Source organism: Dermacentor silvarum, chromosome 3 (genome assembly GCF_013339745.2).
Source record: "Dermacentor silvarum isolate Dsil-2018 chromosome 3, BIME_Dsil_1.4, whole genome shotgun sequence".
Lineage (NCBI taxonomy): Eukaryota > Metazoa > Arthropoda > Arachnida > Ixodida > Ixodidae > Dermacentor > Dermacentor silvarum.
The window spans coordinates 136,692,157-136,714,645 of NC_051156.1; the positions used below are offsets into that span (position 1 = coordinate 136,692,157).

General features: G+C 47.9%; 1 protein-coding gene across 5 annotated transcripts in view; it reads left to right on the forward strand.

The window, feature by feature from the left end:
• The window catches only part of LOC119445813 (pleckstrin homology domain-containing family G member 5-like), a 676,589-nt gene that overhangs the window by 497,197 nt on the left and 156,903 nt on the right, over nt 1-22,489 (forward strand). For all 5 annotated transcript variants that reach the window (XM_037710104.2, XM_037710105.2, XM_037710106.2 and 2 more), the window contains one exon: nt 593-826. In XM_037710104.2, the coding sequence (XP_037566032.1) occupies nt 593-826 (234 nt within the window). The remainder of the gene's footprint in view (nt 1-592; nt 827-22,489) is intronic.

Sequence of the window (22,489 nt, forward strand, 5' to 3'; positions counted from 1 at the left end):
CGCACTGGCCTAGACCGGGCACTCTCGTTACTTATTACTGTGTGTGTGTGTGTGTATGTTGTGTGCATTTGTACTATGTATGAATGCGTCATTTCATACATCTTCCTTGTCGCCTGAAATAGTGTGCTAGACTTATGACCAGACAAAGATATCTAGCATTCGCTATATAATTTTAATCTATCTATCTATCTATCTATCTATCTATCTATCTATCTATCTATCTATCTATCTATCTATCTATCAACTTGGCGGAGCAGTAATCGAGTCACTGCACTATGTAATGCAGTAGAACCCGGATATATCGACCCCACATATAACGAATTATTGTGTATAACGAACAGCAGTAAAATCCCCTTGAAATTTTTGTATAAAATGTTTATTTTATATATCGAACTTTTTTGTGATGCCCTTCAGATTCGATATATCAGGGTTCGACTGTAACTCAAAAATGGCCTTTACTAGCCTGTAGCCCGAATTATCGGCTTTTTCCCCGTACAGCCGTTTGCTCGCTGTGGTTGTTTCCGATATATTGCCCTCTCCCGCCGTTTGGTTGTTGTCTCACACCCTCCTCTCCCTCTTTCCTCCCGTGCAGGCTCACCGGAGCAAGAGCCTGACGCAGATCGACTGCCTGGAAGGCGGCATGAGCCGTCGCGACGACGAGCCGAGCGGAGGCAGCAGCCCGTCGGACGCCTCCGGTCAGCCGCAGTCGCTGCAGTCGCAGCCGTCCCAGTCGTCGCCCTCGCACCAGCCGCCCCCGTCGCCCGACCGCCTCTCGGTGCCCGAGGACGCGCCGCCGCAGAGGAGCAGGCTGCGGCACACCTCACGGGTCAGTCTGCATGCAGTTGCCGCTCCACTTTTATTTTCAGAGATGCTTGCACCATGGCCCCACGCGTCGCAGTCTTACAAAGCAACGCGGCGGGCATTGCTACGATTCGTGAACTCGGCTGGCCTCAGTGACCGATTGCGAAGCGTTGGACGGCCGCACTTGTTCACACTGAGAGTAACTTCTTCCCTCTCTCTGTCTCATTTCCTTCTTTTTATCCCTTTAAACCCATTCCCCGTGTAGGGTAGCAAACCGGACGTGCTTCTGGTTGGCCTACCTGCCTTTCCTTCCTTCTTTGCCTCGTCCTCCTCCACACCACTTTCCCTTCGCTTTGTTTGTTTGCCCTGCAGCCGACGGTAAACGTGACGCTGCAGTGGTGGCGACAGTGTCTTTTGTCTTACGTCGAAAGGGATCGGTCGAGTCAGTGCTGCAGAAATCGGCAAGTCGGGAAACAAGGTTCTCGACAGTGCAAATTATCGTCTACTTGAGAGCAGCATGAACAACCTCCAAAGCTTCGTGCTACAAGTTTAGCACCGAAGCAAGAGTCCTGAGAGCTTGTGACCTCGTAGCTCATAAGCCCAGACACCTACGCGGTCATCCACAATACCTGAAGGCTAGAGACTTGCCTTGTCTGTTCGAGTGTAGAAACGCTGGGCATCGTCTAGCGCGCCTATGTATCATCTGAACTGCTGTCTTCTCTCCGTCATTCCCCCATCCCTTTCCCCACGTGTAGGGTAGCAAACTGTACAAAGTCTAGTTAATCTCCCTGGCTTTCCTTCTATGTCAATCTCTCTCTGTAGCTTCGTGCTGCTGTCAAGTGTATGACGACTTTCCCTTTCACACCGAGAGAGATTAGATTGCCTTGTCCTACCAAAGGCCGATCAGAAAAGGAGGCCTGATGAAATGCTCGTACTGTTCACTTTCCGCGTAACGCCGGTTTAACGAAAGTGTCGCAAAACGATTATAGCAGCGCGTATACGGAGTGATCGCGCGAGCTTACCACCGTTCGCCGGAGCGCGCGAGGCGGCCACGTTCCACCTGTTAGGTAGACACAAGCCCGCTGCATGCACTTCGTGGAGTTGGTGGGACTATCGATGGAATCACTGGCGCGGCGTAGTTTTCTGTACACGGGTTCTCATGGTAACAACAGATGCTGGTCATCCGGGAAACGCGGAATGAATGTATAGTTTCAAGGTAGATTTTTTTTGTTTTTGTTGGTAAGACTAATTTTGACGAAAAGTGGATGGCATGCAAGTGACGCTTACTGCATTGGTATTATATTCCAATATCGCGCTGTTTCGTTTCAGCATGCGCGGGTGAGCGCGCGTACTATTGCGCAGCTCTGCGAATATATACTTTAATTGCAACTGCAATCAGGTGCACGCGCGATCAGCGGCGATCACGTGTACATGTAGGCTCACTTGCGCAGAAAAAAAAAAGCTTGTGAAACTTAAAATGGAATTCGCGTGTTGTTGAACACGTCAGAACTGCACAATTATATAAGCCCTAAACAAACACGCCGAGAGCGAGAATTCCGCGTAAATCCCTCGTCGAGCGTTCATCGCGGCGCCTCGAGAACTGAGGGCGCGTTGTTTTGATAAAGTGGACGGATTTAGCTTAGCTTGGCAAATGCATGGTCGTTATTGCCGCGCGTGCCGCGAACCGTGAGCAGGCCGAAGGGAGGATAAGAGTTGATACTGCGCACAGAACGAGCGCATGAATGCGCCCAGAGCGTTGAGTGTGAAGTAATGCCAACTGACTGCGTATAAGCGAGGCTACGTTCGGGGAATACACGCATACGCCGCCGCACAGCCTCGTGGCATACGTGAGTCGTTTTCACGCTGACGACGAGCATTATTTGTAACGATTCGCGTTTTGTTGAAGGTTACTATAGGCCACGTGCAGTATTTAGTTGCTCCCGCATTCTTGCCTTCGGCATCGTAGTAGTTGTTTGAATGTGTGTTTGTTATTACGAGCGTTATTACATGGCCCGTTCGAGTACTTATAGTACATCAGTGTAGCCGACAGTATATAAAGTACAGGGAACACTGGTACTTGCACATCCGACGCACACGCGTGCAGAATAACTGAGCACATGCGCATGCTCAAACGAGCACACACGTGCGAAAATACGCACGCACGCACACACGGACGGACGGACGAACAGACACATGCCACGAACGCATGTACACGTGCAACGCATGCATGTACGCTATACTCACGGAAACTCCACCGGTGTGGTTTCTAGAGAGTGCATGTCACGCCGGTATATGAAACTGGTCATTAAGGCGATACGGACTCTGATCGAAATGTATCAAAGTAAGGCCGATGTCGCGCGTACTGGAGACGGTGGAAACAAAGGCATCCGCATTAGTTAGGCCTAAATTGACTCGTTTCACTGCGTGAATATAGTACTGGTACACACACACGAACGTACAGACACGCACACACATATGCACCTCCCTCACTATGCGGCAGCCTCGATCGGCCAAGAATCGAACCGACGACGTCATGCTAATAGCCACTGAGTCACCATCCATGACGCACGCAGTATAGACTTGTAGACTTCTTTGCTCGCGTCCCTGTAAGCGCACGAGTAGAAGTATACGAAACAGGCAGTCACTAACACCCGACAAGTTTACGTTAAGAAAGCTCTGAATATATATAAAAGTCTAACATGCGCGCGCATACACTTATAGACGCAGACGTCCACCGGCATGTAAGACGGCTATTCCAACTCAAAAAGATAAGTGGAAGGGACTGATGCAACGAAGATCGAAGTTTTTTTGGTGACTGTATGCAGCGGGATTTTCGAACGTCGTCGTGACATCTGCCCTGCCACCCGGAAGACGTGACGGAAAGCTTTCGGCAACGTACCGGAGAAAACGGCTCTAAGCGAAATCCAATTTTCTTAATGGCGCCGGGGGCGAACTGGTCGCTAAGTGTGTGCAGCTATAGTGCTCGAAGTATAACAGCGGCTGGGAGAAAAAAAAAAAGCGCGCGCCTGGGAGCCGAGCCCTTTTGAACTTATTAACGACGACACGAAACGGGCTGGGTGGTGCGACAAAAACAAAACCAGAATGAGAAGACGAAAGAGAGCTGGAGGCGACGTGCTGCTCCGCGGCGCCCACGGAAAAGAGCGTTCGACGTCGTTTATATAGGTGATCGCCATTTATCCCGGCTACCCTTGGCAAATTAGCAAATTTTTAAAGGGCCTCAGAGGCGCGTGGTGCGCATACGAAAGCCATTAGCGCGTTAAAAAGGTCAACTGCGAAGAAACGGCAGATAGTTGCATACACTATTCAAGCAGTCGTAGAAAATCTGCGGTGTTGGTAGTTATCTTATTAACGCTTTTTTTTAATATAACTTTAGCAGACGACGCGTGTATCTGGTTCCGGTTAGCCGGAATGTGAGGAACACGACTACTCTGAGATCTTTCAGCTGCGCCGCGGGCGACTCCCAATCTCGGAGGTCACGCCATGGAGCCGCCCTGGTTCTCAACGCGCTGCGTTACGCGTCATTTCCGCCGAGTAGTGGAGTCTTAAAGCGAATAGCTTTATTTGGGTCCTTCTCTCATTTTCGTTGTTGGTGGTCGGAGGTCTCGGTCTTTCACAACTGATACGAACACGCCGATGCAAATGGCGCGTGCTCTTGAGCGTGCGAGTTCCGGGGCGCACTCGTTCCCGAAAGCTAAGCACGGCAAGCCTTTGAGACGCACGCGTTTTTCATCTCTATACTATCGCCACAGAAGTGCTGGGGAAGTATTCTGTAAGAAGTCGACCTAGTGGACATGTCCACTTTCGTCTGCTGTTGAAGTTCTTATTGGCCGGGCTGGGCTGCGCGCGCTTCAACGGGAGCCAGGCGCCTCAGCCAATCAGCACTTCAGCAGCAGACGAAATGGACACGTCCACTAGATGGACTCTTACAGAATTATTCCCCTGGTTAACGGCTCTGATATTTACTGAATTACGTAATGAAACAACAAACGCTACCTGAGTATCCTCACTGCAACAAACATACCCCTTCATGCGCACCATTCTTTAATGAAAGCGAATTGCTTTCCTGAAGCGTTTGGCTATTCTCTTACATAATCATCGCCGGTGGTTCCTGTACAAACAAAATTTTAACAGCGGAGCTGTTTAAGCCGGGCGTAATGTGTCTGCTGAATGCAAAAACGTGAGCCGGTCCTGGCGGTAGTGCAGAAAAGGGTCCAAGTGCAATGGCACATACCCCTGTGAACTAGCGAAGCTGAGCCTGGCTAAGGCTAGCTAAGCATGATTGGGACTACCTAAGCTTAGTCAGTCATCGATAACCAATCGATAGCCAATAAATTGCTAATCCGGAAAATTCCAGAAAATGCTGGGGATGACTTGGTAGTGCTTAGCGTAGTCCCAATTACGTGGCCAATACCTTGCGATAGCCAACCGATAGCCAATCACTAGCTAATCGATAATCTATCAATAATCAATAAATTCCTGAAAATGCTGGACATGGCTTGGTAGTGCTTAGCCTAGCCCAAAAGCCAGGACTAGCTACGTGCCCATCAGCTCCGCTGTCTCTTAGCATTGCGCCTCCAGTGCAAGCTACGCTAATTCTTTTTTTTTTTTTTTTTTGGCTTTCGATATTCAAAAGCGTCTAATTTCGCGAGCTTATTGTGACGCATCCGCTCGTATTTCACACCTAAACATGTGCATGGACGCCATGCTGCATATCTACACGATCTGAAACTAAGCCCGAACCGAACAATGCATTGAAAGCTCCGCCATCTATGGAGTGCCGATTTCCCATTAGTCAACGCGCAGATGGACCCCGAAGGAAAAGAGGCGCGACGCCAGGGGACGTTGGCAGGTGGTGGCTTGCTTCCTGGACGGCACGCTCCCTCAGGGACTTTGGGCGCTATAACGTAAAATGATTCCAAAGTGTTTTTGATTGCAATTTCTGCAATCAGCCTCCACGATTGGTCAAAAAATTTTTGGGACACTCCCAACTTCGCCTGTCTGTCACGCGACGTCACGAAAACCGCGATAGCTCCCCATCTGATATAACGTGTACATACTGATTATGCATGATTAAACCGCACAAAAGAAAAATAATCATTCCTGATTCGACGCCTTTTCACCATTAGCCCTCTGCTATTGGTCTAATGTTTTCTGGCTACGCCCACTTCGCCTGTCTGTCACGCGACCTCACAAAACCGCGAAAACTCACCACGTCAAAGTGACGTACGCGTACGCGAAAAAAAAATGAATTAATATGCCGAACAAAACTGAAAAATTTTCTGAATAGCCACAGACTGCCCCGTTCCGAAAGGAATAGAATATGGCTGCCCGCCGATCGCTCCCTGCTCCCCGCTCCCTCCTCGCTACTCGCACCTGCCGGTGAGCCCTTTCGGCATGCATACGACATCGCTCTGCCAACTCTTCCTTGCTGAAGATCCGTTTTAGCGGCATGCTTATCCTTCCATTGCATGCCGCCGCGATTTTCGACCAGCCACCGCAAGCTAAGGCGAAGCGGATCAATCGGAGAAGCCGGCACCACCCTCTTCATGCGGTTATCTATTTTCACTATGCTGGCTCGGCCCCATCGAAACCCTCTCCACTAGAGCGCGCTCCTCGCCTCTGGTCAGCCAATTAGACAAGAAAAACCGCTAAGTGTAGACAATGTTATTGGTTTTGAAAGCGAACAAAGGTGACCTCCTATAAACGAGGAGAGTGTTTCATTGGGTTGTTCAGACAACGCTGCGGGTCACCGCCCGATGCTTGCGTCGGTGGTTACCTAAATTTGACGTCAGGAGTTTGGAATCAAGACAGTTTGGAATCATTTTACGTTATAGTGCCCTTTCTTCCCTTCCTCTGCAGTTTACAATATTGTCAAGCGTTAAGGCGATGACTGCGCAGTTTTCTCAAGCTTCCGCAACGCCGCACGAAATGGCGCTGAGGAACGCACTAAAAACAAGAAAAGGCCATTTCTTGATAGTTGACGCGCCAGTAAAAACTGGTCTGACGCAGAACGTACTTGCGTGGGGCGCACCGCCCTTTGCGCGTTTCGTGCGCAGCCGCTGGCGCTAAAACTAAAGCGGCCTTTTGACGCCCGCCGTTGAGAAGGGTGTGGCAACGGTCGCTCCAGCAGTGTATAACAGTCACGACACCCTCAAGTTGCCCAAAGCGCAAGGTTATTGTTCGTTGCTGCAGTGACGCCTTTGACACGTCGCGAGACACGGAAGGTGAGAACGCAGATTTGAAAATAGAGAAAGAGAAAAAGAGCGCAAGGGAAGGCGAATTCACGTCAAGTTTGAACATGTCTGACGGGTGGAAAGCAGCCGTTGTACGCGCTGCTCAAAGCTCGAACCTTCTGCGACGAGAATGTCGAGCTGCTATTCGCAGCCAAACGCCCTTGCAGCCAATGACGGCCTAGCCTAAACTGTGCTATCTATCTATCTATCTATCTATCTATCTATCTATCTATCTATCTATCTATCTATCTATCTATCTATCTATCTATCTATCTATCTATCTCTACCTAATAAAATAAGACAAGCGCTGGCCAGAGTGCAAAAATAAAAAAGACGAAAATTTGACTTTTCGGGACTAGCCGGGTCCCTTTTTCACAATGGGCAACGTAAAAGGCAATGGCGCCTAATTAGGTATGAACGAGATGGCTATCGGTCTCTTGTAGTCATCGGTATGCATATGTTCTGCTCACCGAGACGCTATCCTGTCCTAAAAAAAAAAGTACACACTTTTCAGTGGCATACCCACCCGAGTGGCGCTCCTGAAAAAAGGAAGCGCCGTTAGGCCCGACAGCTTTCATTACACAGAGAAGAAGATCGAAATCCTCGCGTAACAAGGGGTGTCATTTCGACAACGCGCTCTCTACAACTTGGCGTGTCGTTCGGAAAATTTACCGCGCTACGACCTGCAGTTTCCTGTAGTATACAAGAAATAGAAATATCTAAACGCAGCAGGCAATGCGCTGAGGTGTCATTTGTTCCCAAACGGCAGCGGAGCGTAAAATAGTGGATCCACAACTCACGTTTGGTAGCGATTCAGGCGTCACGAATCAATCTCTGTTAAAGTGTAGTATACGCTCGCTAACTGGCGCGTCGCACTCATGTCGCCGTTTGTTAAACGTGTACTAGTAGCAGCGGCGGCAGGAATATTGGCGGGGTTATCTTTCGCTCGAAATGCTAAGTAGGTCCCCGCTTTCGCGCGCGAATCATTACTCACTGTCGGGGTGCTTCCCCGCCTAACCCGACCCTCTTATTCTTACTTGCACGTTGTACATCTGCACGTAGCAGTGAAGCCATTTGTCTGGCGTCCTTTTTTTTTTTTTTCGATATTCGCCCATTTTCTATAGCTTCCGCGCTTTTTTATGATATGCGATGTAGCCTGCGTTCCTCCTTTGTCCTGTAAGTGCATACAGAACTGTGAGATTGCAGACGGCGAGCGCCAGATGATAGGGGTGCGATGACTGGAGAGAGCCAACCTGCTTTCGGTTCGCTTTCTGATTCTTCCATTGTAACTGCGTAGGTTCGAAGACGAGAAACCGTGCCGCATGCAAGTTCGAAATGCACTGACTCCGCTATAGCTATCGTTCTCATGCATTACCCTTGGTTGTTTAGTACTGTGATGCAGAAATAGAATACTCCTTCGCCCCTAGCGCGATAGCGATAGCGTTATCAGAAAGAAATAGAAAAGTCAAAGCTGATGAGGCTTGTTGTTGTTCTTTCTCTCTTTTAGCTTTTTATTTATTAACGCCACTCGCGTTTCTCACAGGCTATAGCAATATGTTGCCCATACATGCTTCTTAGCACGGAAATCTTCCTTTCTGGCATCAGTCGGCTTGCATATCGCGTAGTCGCTCGACCGTATACACTGCACTTGCGGAAACTGCGTAATACTGAGTTAATAATACGAACAAATCGACCATGCTCGTCGTGCCGATACGCTAGAGTGCCGTATACAGGTACATCAGCGGGCGCCTTTGAATTGAGTTAGAAATATCATAACGGCGCGCCGAATACTTCAGTAACAAGCCTGTATGAGAACTTAAGTCGCCGAGCACGAACCGGGCATTACATTCGGCTGGTTCCTACACCGCGTTACGACGCAGTTTGCAGCGGCGCGGAGGCCTCTCGACAATGGAGCCGAAGAAAGCACGCCCCAGCCGGACGCTCAGCTGCTCCCGGAGCAATATCGGCGCAGTCACACTATCGGAATTCTGTCGCATCTCGGTAGCGCTCCAAGCTCGAAGGTGAGGGCGCTTTCGAGCGCTCCGAGCTGTAGCGTGGTGCAATTGATTGAACCAGCCGAATGTGTTCCGAGTACTCTATTTCGACCAGCCGAAAGTAAACCACCGCGCGAGAGCGTTCTAGAGCGTTCTTATTAAGCGACAAGTCGAGTGTATCGTAAGTTTACCTGTTACTTCAGCTCCGAAGAGGGGCAAGATTGTATAATATATTCAGGATCGTGCCATTATCTTTCCGCGAGTGTACTTGAGACTGATTGATGCCTGTAGTGTTTGTGTGCACGACGATCGTGGCAGCAGTGGAAGGCACAACGGTACCCTCGTTTCTTTTTTTAACTGTGAAACCGTCTGCGCCCGGGCCGCGCATGAACCATTGGCAGTGAAAGCGCGACCACGATGACGCCTCGATTGTCCGTATCGCAATATCTAAAAAAAAAAAAAAATCGGCGGATCTCGCACGTATGTATGAATCGGTCACAAGCGAAGCTGTCTGATGTTTCCTGAAGTGTCTTCACTTCACTGTTTCTTTGTTTTTCTTTTGCTCAACGTTCTTCGCTCGGTGCACACTTTTGGCCCCATTTTGTTCCTTCAAATATTTCTCTACATTCGGCTGCTTTTGATGAGCCGGACGTCTTCATTTTTGTTGTTGTTGCTGTTGTTGCCGACCTCTTCACTGCTCGCCGGTTGGTCTGCACGATTATTCGGGCGTATACACTGAGTGGTATACACCCATTCTGATCATTTGGCAAAGAACGTGCACACATCCATCGCCACATGCTCAGATGCACGTATATCCACTGATCCAAGCTCTACAATCGGGCAAGACCACGGATGTCAGCAGCTATCACCATAGAGTTTCTCACTATATTACCTAGAGGGAAAACTGGCACTGCGACGCTGTGGTATCCATGGGCATGCCGGTATATTGTGACTTCGGATTGGCATCGTTCTTGGAGAGCCAGAACGCCTTGAAGACGCGCCTGGCTAGCACCGTTTCGTCTGTCACAATGATTCATTTCCTGCTAAAACAGCACATAAAAAACAGCTTTAGCTTTATTATTACACAAAGACATGTTTTGTTTAATTTTGAGGACTTACTATTGGATGCACAATTATATGAAACGTAAAAGGTATCAGCTGGCCGCTAAAGTTGGAGGGCAGACAACATTATCGCTCGATCTGGAACAACTTGTCGTCTGTTCTTGCTTTTCTTCGCTCGATTCTGCATTGTAGGTGAGTAAACTTTATTGAGAGATGTAATATGGATGAATGAAAGCCTTTTATGTAGATTTTACTTTAAGAACGCATTATTTGTGTAGCCATATCCACGTTTTAGACGAAGCCTCGTTCAACACCAGCCAACACAAGCCTCGCAGACACTTATCCCGTCATTCCCATGAGGGCACTGCGCCCTTTAAGAAACTCGCATAGACGGTGGTGCCAGTTTACCCTCTAGGTGTTATAGTGAGAAACTCTATGGCTATCACCTGCGAAGGGAGCCGGGGAACGGCAGAGTATCGCTCGCTTTAAAACGTGCGATATGCTCGTAAACACACCGGAAATACTTAGGAATAAGCATGACAGCGTAATCTGCTATCAAAACTTTAATGTAAGGTTATGTGCTCCTTTGGAAAGTAGCTTCAGTGCTTTTACGAACTGAGATACATCGGCAGTTTAGACAAACAGCTAGCTTTAAAAAAAGTAACAGAGGAAGCTTGTACCACTGTTGCGGCTGAAACGAAAGAGTGCTACATTCGATGCTCAACAATTCGGCTCCATTTCCCTGCCAGGGGGACATTCGACGTTGATAATCAATGACTGAGTTCTGTGTTTGCCGCGAAAACATGCAACGTACGAATGTAATCCCATCAGTCGAACATTCATGGTACACGTCGTCATCTTTGTGACACATCATTGTCTGTGTTGTTTTACTATTGTTATTTACTACGTAAGTCTATAAAAATCATACTTAACTATAGTGTTTTGTGATTTCTGTTGATTTACAGTGCATCGGACATGCATCTTCCAGGTCTTGTACCTAGTGTACAGCGCATTGTACTGTTATTGGATTTCAATCATCGTCAATGCAGTAATAAACTTTTTTCTAGACGGGAAATAGTCAATTTCGCCAAAGGAGGTTTAAAACAATGCACCAGACTTGTGTGGCCTTGCAGATCACAACCCAATTTGCAGCGAAGCTGTTTATTTTGTGCAGTTGCAATAAGAATATCGATTGACTGTAATTAAGTCACACACTTTAAAATGTTGCCCATATATGAATGGTTGGTTTGAGACCTTGGCCGCATATAGCGTTTTCGATAGGGAATTGTTATATAACGTTACATAACGTTTTGTTAAGGAATTTTTCACGATGGCAGTAATTCATCCACAAACATTTTACTTCACCAGAACAATGTTCATACGGCCAATAACTCATAACGCTCTGGAGTAACGCTTCACAGAACTCGTAACGGTCCAAAGTTCTTGTCTACGTAATTTTTTTGCAAAGGACGCAATTGAGCCACACATTTCAAAGTTTGCCTACACATAACCCATTATCTGTTCCTTACAATCACCAAACATCAACAAGATACTTCTTTTAATTCACCGAGAACGCATGGAAAAGCCGATAAAACAAGAATTGAATACTTATTTGTAACGCTCCTGATTCAGGCAGAAGCGTGAACGTTTCGAGACACTTATCACGGCCCCCATTTCTACCGAATACAAACTTTGTGTCACGCAGAGAAGCTTGGGACGTAGGGAAGCGTATATAGCTGATAAATGCAGCGTGACAATTTCTAAGACTTGCCTAAGATTTTTTTTTTTTTTTGCAAAAGCTATATTTGATCTGCAGACATTTAACTTCGCACAGAGATTTGCCATATAGTGGTCAGCCCAATCTAGGCAAGGTTAATCTTGCTGGCGTTTGTAGTTATTCCAGGACAGCGTGCTCAATTTTGCGCCGCTCGTAAAATGCACTGATACTGCTCTGGAGCGCTTACAAATGTAATTTATTGCAACTGCTGCATTTAACCCACACACTTCGAACTTTTCCTGCACATTACTCATAACGTGTTCCCTGATTTCGGCAAATATGAACGAGGTGTCCTTCTAGTTCTCCGAGGACACCGGAGAAACCTACTACGAACCTCGTATGGCACATGAAAGTAGAAAGAGGGTTCAGTAATTATTTGCAACACTTCTAATTAAGCCAGCACCACTCAATGAACTTACAATTTCCCTTATATTCATTGAATTTTAGGTTGCTATCTTGTACAGTTGCTTTAGGACTGTGAGAAACATTTCAAACGCTTGATTAACAATTATTATTTTATTTGCAAGAACAGAATTCAATGCACACGCGTGTAACTGCGATCTGCCATTGCTATAAGCCCGTTTTCGCTAAACTTGATCTTGGTGACGTTTGTAGATGTTTGTGCCAGAGTTGCTGCTAAATTTATTGCACAGCTCGTAATTACCCCCGAAACTTTGAATTTCGCCTATATGCACAATCCACAATGTGTCCCTTATTTTTGGCAAATAGGACTTTGTGTGACGCAGTTTCCTCGGGAGACTGAGAAAAACATAGCGTGAAATAGCTATATAACTCTTGCGAGCATTTGCTAAATTATAATTTTTTTTGCAAGAGCTCTATTCAACACACATAAATTTCATCTCGCACACAAGCTTTCCGTAGCGTTCGCCTCGTGTTCGCTAAATGTGACCTTGGTGGCATTATAGCTACTCCACGGCAGCGGACTAAATATTGCGCCGCTCGCAAAACATACTAATAACATTTCGGAACACTTGAATACGTAGTTCATTGCAAATGCCTTAATTAATCCGCGCACTTTGAACATTGCCTATCCATTGCCCTTAACGTTCTTCTTTTTTGTTTTTCACCAAATGTAAAGAAGGCTATTTGTTTACTTCACGAAGGACGCCGGGGAAACCAACAGTGCATGAGCCTTATGTGACGCACGAAAAATAGGAGAAAAAAAAACGAGAAAAAAAAAACGAAGGTTCAAGTAAATATTTGCAACGCTACTATTTAGGCGAGGAGCGTGAATATTCCGCCACCCACAACACCTTACGTTGTCCTTATACTCATCCAATTGGAAGTTGATGTCTTGTACAGTTATTTAGGACTTTAGGAAAAATTGCTGTTAAAGGCAGTATGACGCTTGATCTGAAATGCTTGAATAAGTAGCTTTCTACAAAGGCTGTAATTAACCTACGGAAATTAAACATTTTCCATTCTTCACTCACGACATGCTTCCTACTTAAACGAAGGATAAACACCGTGCCTCGCATAGCTCAGCAGGGAGACCAGAGAAGAACTATACATGTCATGTGCAAAGTATAAAAAAGTGGGTCAACACAAGGGTTCAGTAATTATTTTAAAAGCACATATTAACGGTAGACCTTTCATACTTTCGGTAGACGTCACCCATAAAATGGTGCTCACTCTCTGCAAATATGAAATCTGTGCCGTCTGTAGTCCTTCAGCGGAAAAGGAAAAGAAAAAAAATGAGCGTTTCATGTAACGCCTACAAACGGGCTGAAAACGAGGGTTTAGGAATTTTCGTTCGACCCCTAATTGGCACACACACAAAATTCAAAGTTTGCCTACGCATTGCCGCTGACCTCCCCCACAGCAACTTAAAATATAGACTTTGTGAGTGATATGTTCCTTTCAGAAAACTCTGAAGACTGGCGCGTAACGTGCTTTTTTTTTTTTTTTTTTGAGCGCTTCTATTGCGCTCAAATAAATTTTATTGCGCTGTAAAATAAATTTTAAAAGCATATCCCTGGCTCATGCCCGCACATGCAATGCGGGTATGTGCCACGCGTGATTTTGTTATCGTTAATCGTGACGTAACTGATGAGCATGTGATGTTATTGATGTCATGAGCTATCAGTCATCTAACTCATACATTCGTATCCTTCCATGCCAATTTGGTATATGCCAAGGGAACGAGACGCGAGCTTTCGATAGGTTTCGATAGGGTTATTTCCGCCGGAGGGTTTCCGTGGTCGGACCACGAGTGTTTCAGCCTAGGCATACACAGCTTCTCTGTAAAAAGAAAAAAAAAAGGAAAAGCCGTCTTGCGATTTATGTAGGTTTGCACCGGTATGTTTCACCGAGCTGCGCACCCTTTCAACGGGCGGCGTATACGTAAAACCCTTTCTCGTGGTAGCACGCGCATGCGAGTGAGCGGAAGGACGTATACGTACGCGTGCAGCCGCGTGATTTAAGGGACATGCCACCCAGCGCGCTGGCCAGCCAGTCAAGTGGGCGACGAAAACCACGACCTGCGGCGTCGCGCGTCGGGCTGCCCGCCGTCTCCTTGTCTATCCATCATTCTCGAGTTTGTGCAACCTCGCGATGGGTCTTGACACACTGTTTCGCCAGTCGCGCGGCGACGACTCGCGCACCAAGGTCCGCAGCCGTCGTCGTGTAGGCGGCTGTAAAAAGGCTAAAAAACCACCACCCCCGGCGAGATTGTTTATGATAAGCCGAAGGGAGGGAGAGAAGGTGGAAAGGGTGAGGTGCAGCCGTTTAGCCTCACGGCCGAGTGTTACCGGTCGGATTTTGACGTGGAGATTTTGAGCGAGGGTTGTAGGGAGAGAGGTTAACACGGAGATGGTGCGTTGGGAAATGTGAGCCGGCATTTGGCAACAAACTGGCCGCCGCGGAAAAGCAAAAGAAGGGCTTGCCCTTGATGTACCCGCGCGCAGAGTGCGTCGTAAAATAGGGAAGACGGTGCGCCAAAGTGGACGCCGTATATAGCTGTCCGTAAAGATATTTCGACGTCTTCCGGTTTTGGTTTTTGTCCTCAGCATGAAGCGTTTGTCCAAGCTTTCCGCGTGTCCTTTCTCTACTGTTGACACATACTCGGTCACAAGGCCGCCTGATGTGCCGGCCCTCTTGACGCCGAATCGAACTTTCGATCTTTTGCTATAGTACAAATGCTGCTGAGCTTTTGTATCGTCTCCGCGCTTCTATCTGCGTTAACGTCTAGTGGGAAGAGCGAGTCGCGTCCGCGTAATTGCGCTATGAGAATCATTCGCGACAAATTTTCGAGTCCCGTCGTTAAGGCAACAAAATGAAGTTAGAAGAAAGCTTAGGCGTAGGTGCGTTGTTTTATAAATTTAGTTGTGTTTTTGGCAGTTACGTGTCACTTCATTTCCGGCATCTCCAATCGGCATAAGGGGCCTCATTATTCGCCCGTTATAACGAGCTGACCGTTCTCACTAAGCCCGCCTTTGTCGTCTTGAGGTCATTGTAGAGTGTATAGGCATTTCGCCACCCATAGCCGCTGCTGTACGAGTTGAGACAGTATTTAACCGAGATTGATCATGATAATTCTTAACAAGATATATTCAATGATTGAAAACGTTCTCCCGAATACGTGCACGCTGACTGTTATTTCTTTTTACTGAAGCGTCCCAGTCCAAGCTAAGAACTTCGCTGGTGCACTGTATAGGTGGGGGACTCTCTCCCATAGTCTCGTAGGGCTCTCTGATCCAGTCAGCTCGAGTAACTACTTCTGATTGTGCACTTCTGACGGGGTTGAATCTATAAGCAGCCCTCGCTAGGTCACCGTCTACATTCACGTGTTTTTGCATGACGTATGTATTGCTTGAGACGAGCGGTCGTGGTTTATATGACAGATGTATACACGGAGACACCTTAGCGCTTCATACAATGAGAGTTGGGATGCCGTTTACTTGTTGGCGTGCGCGGAAAGTAGTGAGGGAAACTCCACCGCTGCCGTGTGTGCAGGATGCCGTAGACGATATCGCGCATTGACTGTGACCGGGTCTATAGCATCGTACAGAACCCCAGAGATCCGAGGTGATTTGGTAACAAAGGCTACCTTCTGATCTCACAGCAGAACAGTTCAGGAGAGTGGAGCTACACTGAGAATGCGCAGCGCGCAATAAGAGCATTAATTCCCCACCACCCCCTGCGAAAGTCTACTCCAGGCTAAAGCCCTTTTGCCAGACCGCTGTGCGTGGTCAAGGGGTAACCTGGCAGGCACGCGTTCATGTCATACGTATAGCGCTTGTATTAGGAACGCCTGAGCGGCCTGATCGATAGTCAAATAACAATTACTGGAGAAGTGTACGCGGTGGAGATATTATTACGCGGCAGGAAAACGGTGCGCTGCACTTTTTATTTTCTTTACTTCATCGTAGGAAGCAATGACATCAATAGTTCTGGAAAGTGAATCAGCCGTTTCCTCTCCCGCTGATCCCCACTGACTATATCTGCATGATGAACGGGCTACGGTTTAGCCACCGTAAACGAGCCTTGTGCGCTGCTTCTCTCGGGGCGGTCACAGTGATAGTCTGACCCTGTTCTTCGCACGTCCTTTGTCGTAATTTTCTCTGCCCTTCTATTCATGTAGCTATGCGTCTGACTTATTACGTTTGTGCGTATTTTTTTTTTTTTTTTTTTTTTGGGGGGGGGGGGGGGGGGGTCATCTCCCCAGTATATAGTTCTAACATAACGTAAACTATAGCGATAGAGCGCTCTTGTCCTCGAGCTAGGGAAAAACGTTCGTGCATCTCCTGCCGACGCAGTAGGAGATGCATGAATGCATGAATGCGTACTGGGTACTGTGTAACTGACAGTACATAAACTGATACGGACTGTACAGAAACAAATAAAGCCGGTCTGGTTTCTGTAAGCATAGCCAAGTGTCGCGTTTGAAACGCAAACTCGAGTCATGGCCGCGGATACCAGCGTCATTTTCTGCAGTCAGAAAGCGCCGCAGACGCACGCACAGGTGCACGAACACGCACTCACGCTCGCACACAAACGCTCATACGAATGAACGCACATAAGCACGCCGCATGCCTTCTCATTTCGATTACGCCAAGGCACTGAACGAACGAGAGAAGGGGAGAGGGGGGGGGGGGGGGGGGCGGATACAATGAGCAGGAGGAGGAAGAGAGGTTTTATAATATATACGCAGTGCGGGGCGATATTCCTGTTCACCGGCATTTCACAGCGTGTGTTTTGTTTTTGGCAGTTTGCGAGGAAAAAAAAACGCCTTTCTACGAGACGGAAAGCTATACGAATCTCGTATACCGGCTTCCGAACACAAAGCGGGGTGGCCCGCGACAGGCGTGCGAGCACTGACCCGGCGTGGCCCCAAACTTGGAAGTGACAGGCCGGGGCAGCGCGTACGATTCTCTCTGCCCTCGGTCGCGGCGTGCTTCCCGGAGTTGTTTACTTCCCTGGGCGTAAACAGCTTCTTTCCTCCGTCTACAGCATCGGCAACGACGTATAAGCACTAACACCGGTTCGTTTTCGTTTTTGGTGCATCTGCGCTATTGTATATAGTCCCGTTGCTGCGCGAACGCCGCGGTGTTTGCTGCTGTCGAGACGATGGCGGGACGTGCGCGAGCAAATTTGCCGGGCACGACGCTGCCAAAGCAGCTACGGCTGGTGGGGAAACGTGTCTGAAACACGGCGCGCAAAAAGAACAACAGCACGAAGCGACAGTGGCAAACAGCAGGACCGCGTCGGCAACGGTGACGCGTTGTCAGCTCGGACGTTCGCAAGACCCCGAGCGAGAGCGTCCCGTGGCTGAGTATATACGCCGAGGGAATGAATAAATCGTTCTCGTTCGCTCTGTCGCGGGACAGCGAGTCTTTTTTTTTTTTTTTTTTTTCAAATCCGCAGAAGCGAGCTGGAGGAGAAGGAAACGGCGGGTCAGGCGCGCTTGACGAAAATGGAGTTTCGCGTCGGACTGTCACGCGCGTCTACCAACTTGCACGTGCGCGTGTTCTCTTTCCTGTTCGCTTGTTCTTGTTGCCACCCTATTTCTCTCCTGCTCAGGTTTTTTTTTGTTTTTCGGTCGTAACTGTGAGAAGTTTGTTTCGTCTCAAGAAGTTCTTTCTTCTCCTTCTGCATGCCACGCTAAAGAACTCCTGATGCCGCTAGATGCAACAGCAATCTACAATATATGCCACTGCGTAGATTACGGAAACAGCATCTCTGCACCCCCTCTCTCCCTTTTCTGTCACCTCCTTCTGACTGATACTTTCGTTGTCGGCTAATTTCGTTGCGTTTGGCGCTTATAGATTATTTTGACTAGGTTTTTGTGTCTTCAGTCAGTCAGTCAGTCAATCAGTTTAGTTAGTTAGTCCGTTTAGTTAGTTAGTTATACTTTCGCGCAGCGACGCAATGCTTGTGCCGAGAGTGGAGCATGCAGATGCAGTTTTTCTCCGATTGAGGCCGAAGCGCTGGAGATGGACTGAAGTTTAGCGAGCTCTGCATTCGGCGCACCCATGGTCTAAAAGTATCTAGCCTAATCAAACTTAGGCTTATCACGCGTGATTCTGAACACAGCTGTCTGCCGTTTTATGTCTCTCGTTACTGGCTGTTTTAGAACGTTTCGGGCTGCAGCGTCAGAAAAGCGGTGTGTTGAAAACTCGCGTGAATTATTTTCTGCGGGAAAACGTCGCTATTTGTGGGTATCTTTAACAACTATCCTTTGATAACAAATTCTGGTCTGCGATATAGTATGCGCTCCCAGGTTGATGAGCCGCAGCACCAATCGAGTGAATGCATGTCGTGATGTTGCCAGAGAAAACTGTATCAGAACTCTCTGGGTCGCTCTCACGGTGTCCAATCCCTCTCTCGCTTGGGCGGCTGGTAGATTGCGTCACTAATGTAATGCACGCCTCTCGTATAGGCTACACGCTTTGTCGCAGCGATATCCTTTCCGTTCCCGAGGCGCTGTTGCGTTATTACTGCAACACGATAGAAGCAAAAGGCCGCGAGATTCGGCTAGTGTTGGCGACAGCCCGCTGCATCAGCTATACAGGGTGCTCGGAAAGGCTTTCCCTGAAAAAAAAAGAAAAAAAAAAGTAAACTAGATGCACTGTATAGCAGACGCCGTGCTCGGAGAGCTCTTTAGCATAAACAATCTTCGCGGGAGCCGTTTCGCGGATGGAGCCATCTATTTCGGCTTTCGACGCCACCGCCGAGACGGTCGCCAGCCGGTGCGCGCGTGGCCTTCGAGAATCGAAGCGACCGTTGTCGTCTGCTTCTCGAGACTCGAGAAGCAGACGGCAGCGGGTGGTGGTCGTCGTGTATGCGATGCGCCCGCCGCCGTCGTCGCCTTGACTGTGGCCGCTCACATTCTGCGCGTCGCAACGCCGTACGTTGAAGGTGTTTCGCCGATGCCGTGTTCCGCCTCGTTCCATATGCAACGAGCAACCGGCACCAAGCAGCGCATTTTTCATCTTTATGCCAGCATACATACGCTCGCTTCGGCGGAAAAACATTTTCAATGTATACAAAGTGAATTCCAGTGTATCCGGGGGAAGAGCGACACAATCGCTATAGTCCACGTAAACCACTTTAGCTTTCCGATATAAGCTAGCACTGCTGTCGAAAAAAATGCTGGGCTCTGGGGGAGCCTTCGGCTCGCCTAGATCTCCGTTCCTCAGGACTCAAATTAAGTTCTTGTCATGTCATGTCTAAGCACGAATATATTTCTTTTCCTCTTTCTTTTTTTTCGGATGAAGTACAGTGGCGAACGCTGCACGAGCAGTGTTTCTGTGCGATGGAGGGGGAGGAGGGTTTAGTATTTAGTAACTCTCTAGAGATTTCCTGACAATCGCCTGTCCGGTGTGCGCCATTGTAGACACCCTGCAAGCAGGCAGCTCGTTCATGTAATTGCACGCCTATTGGTTCCAGAAGAGCTCGAACCGTCTATACAATCAGTTCGCAGGAACGTTTTACCAGCCGCTGGTGCTATCGGTGTTGTCTCGATGGCTGTCAATATTGGCCGACTATACGGTTCTGTTGAACGATCCGTACTCATTAACGATTTCAAAGAAACAATAATCAGCTAGAAGTACAAATGGAAGACAAGGTCATAGCCAGACGGCTGGCCACTAGCGAGCATGACGGTGGAGCAGATAAATGAAGCACTGCGAAAACGTAAGCGGCGATAGCCTCACTTTATTACGTGTACTAAAGTGTTTCCCTGTGCACCCGCACAAAGGAAGCCATGCTGCTGCCAGGCAAAGGCGCCTCTTCTCGGTCGACTATCTCCACTAACAGCAATGCGTCTAAGCCACGTGATACTCCCTAACACTTCTATTATTATGGTTCCCAACGCATAGCTGAATCTGTGACGTGGCTCACTGCATTCCTTAGCACAGGCACAACACTGATGACGTGATAGTGGCGAAGTCAGGTAAAGCACGAGATTGCTAATGACTACGTCCTCGAAACCAACCGAAGTTGTCTTACTTACTCAATGTTTCATATAAAATTCAGTTAATTATGAAGTAACGACATTCGCCGTTACAGTGTCAAAACTGTGAGAATAACTTCCTATTAACGGACGGCCTACGACACGAGCATGTCGTCAGTGTGCCACTAACCGGACTTTGCTGATTAGATATTTGTTAAAGTGCCCTCCGATTTATCAAATACTTTCAATAGTTGACCTGCAAATTGATAGGCCGAATATATGTCTCATTTGGCTCTCGTCTGCTGTAACATGACAGTCATGGCGCCATAGCCAATCACGGAATTTTCTTGGTCGTCAACAGATGCGTCAGTTCCATCACCGGGTTCGCGGACAAATGTTGAAAACGGAGCGAAGAAAAAATTCAGATCTAGCGTACATGTTGGAACCGACTTGAGGCGAAGCTTTAACGAGGTGCCTAATTAAATTCTGCACAGCTACATGTGATGCGTATAACTGTATTTATTTTTCACGTCCACTGCAACGGTGTATTTCACGCAATGTGTATGTTTATGCGTAGCACTGGTAACAACTTTAACCTAACGCAATGTTTGTGTTCAAGCACTATGCACCACTCACACGCTGTGCCGAAATGCAAACGTCAAATGAGGCGCATGCGCAGTGTGGCACGCCGATGCAGCGATGTCACGGGGACAAAGGGTGATGCATGATGTTTGTTGAGGGAGGAATGCTGATGAGAGGAATCATTATTATTATTATTTTAGTCATATATACACGAGACAGGAAAGGGAAAGCGAGGAGAAGGCTTGCAACTGCCACCGGAAGGGTGGCAGTCGCCTGCCTACTCTTCAGAAAAGAGGCGGGAAAGAAACACAGAAATGGAAGATAGGAAAGAGGGGAGGGAAGGGAGACAAGAAAGATCAGGATGACAAATCTCAAACAATTAAGCAGAACGCACACTGTACAGGTCGCACACAGTAGGGCCGCTCACAGACACTGAAGAAGAATAACGACGCGCACCTAAATACATTTAAGGATTCCATGCCGCTTGCGTCACACTGGCACATACCCATTGCGGAGGATTGGCCAATGCAGTGGGGACAGATGGGGCGGTGCGGCGTCGACCGCGAAGGTCCGCCGATGGCACTTCGAGGTGTTTTCCGCAGCTGGTCCTTTTTTGTTGCTTCTCTTCTTATTCTCCATACTGCCCATACGAGTGTTCGATGAAAGGGACTTTGGATTCAGGTTTTTTTGCTAACGAAAGGGTGTAATAGGGCTGCAATTTACTTCTAAGAACTCCGCCTGTTCTTGCTCGTTTCTTCGTTTTCACTAACGGGACGCTTGCTCTTTGCTGATGAGAACACGCCTGAAGTGCGTGTGTTTCCTTTCTTTCTTTCTTCTGTCTGTGTCTCCGTCATTTCTTTATTTCCTCTTTTCTTCCCGCCTATCTTCATTTCCTCTATTCCCTCCTCCTGAAAGAGTAGGCAGGTGTCGTGCACGCCCCTCTCGGTGGCAGTTGTCAGCTTGCTCCCTCCCTATATTTCCTTCGTGTCCTTATTATAACAGATTATTATAACAATAATAATTTCTTTTTTTTTCGTCTCTCTCTCTTTCTCTGCCTCTCTCGTTTTGTTTACTCTCGACGTCCACGCGCAGCCTGACTGGCCGGTAGGGTTCACACACGCACGCTCTTAGAATAATCTGAGCCTCAATTTCAGTCTATCTTGCGACTGAGTATCAACCACTGTGCATTTTATCACGTCACGTCTTCTTCAGCTGTAGAAGTTCACCTTGCTACCTTGGGCAGTGTCCACTGACGCACAGTGACAGGCGGAAGGAAGCAGCTTCCGCGTACGCAGGGTCCACCTGGTTTGGAAAAGCTCTACGACGTGGCCGTTGCACGCCGTGCGGTGTTCTTTTAATTTCCTTCTTATTTCTTCTAAAATTTCATTAAACAGCCTGTGCTGCACTCCGCTCTTGACAGAAGAACTCCTTTTCGAGGCACTTTTGTTAAAGAACGCCACCTTTCCCCAACCTCTGGCGGGAACTCAAGACTCGTTTTCAAATCGGGAGACTCTTTGTCAGCACTTCCGCGAACTTTTCAACAACACCGCTTCTCTTTTTTCGTCGCTTATAGTCGGATTTCAGCTCTGAAAGGACGTGGACC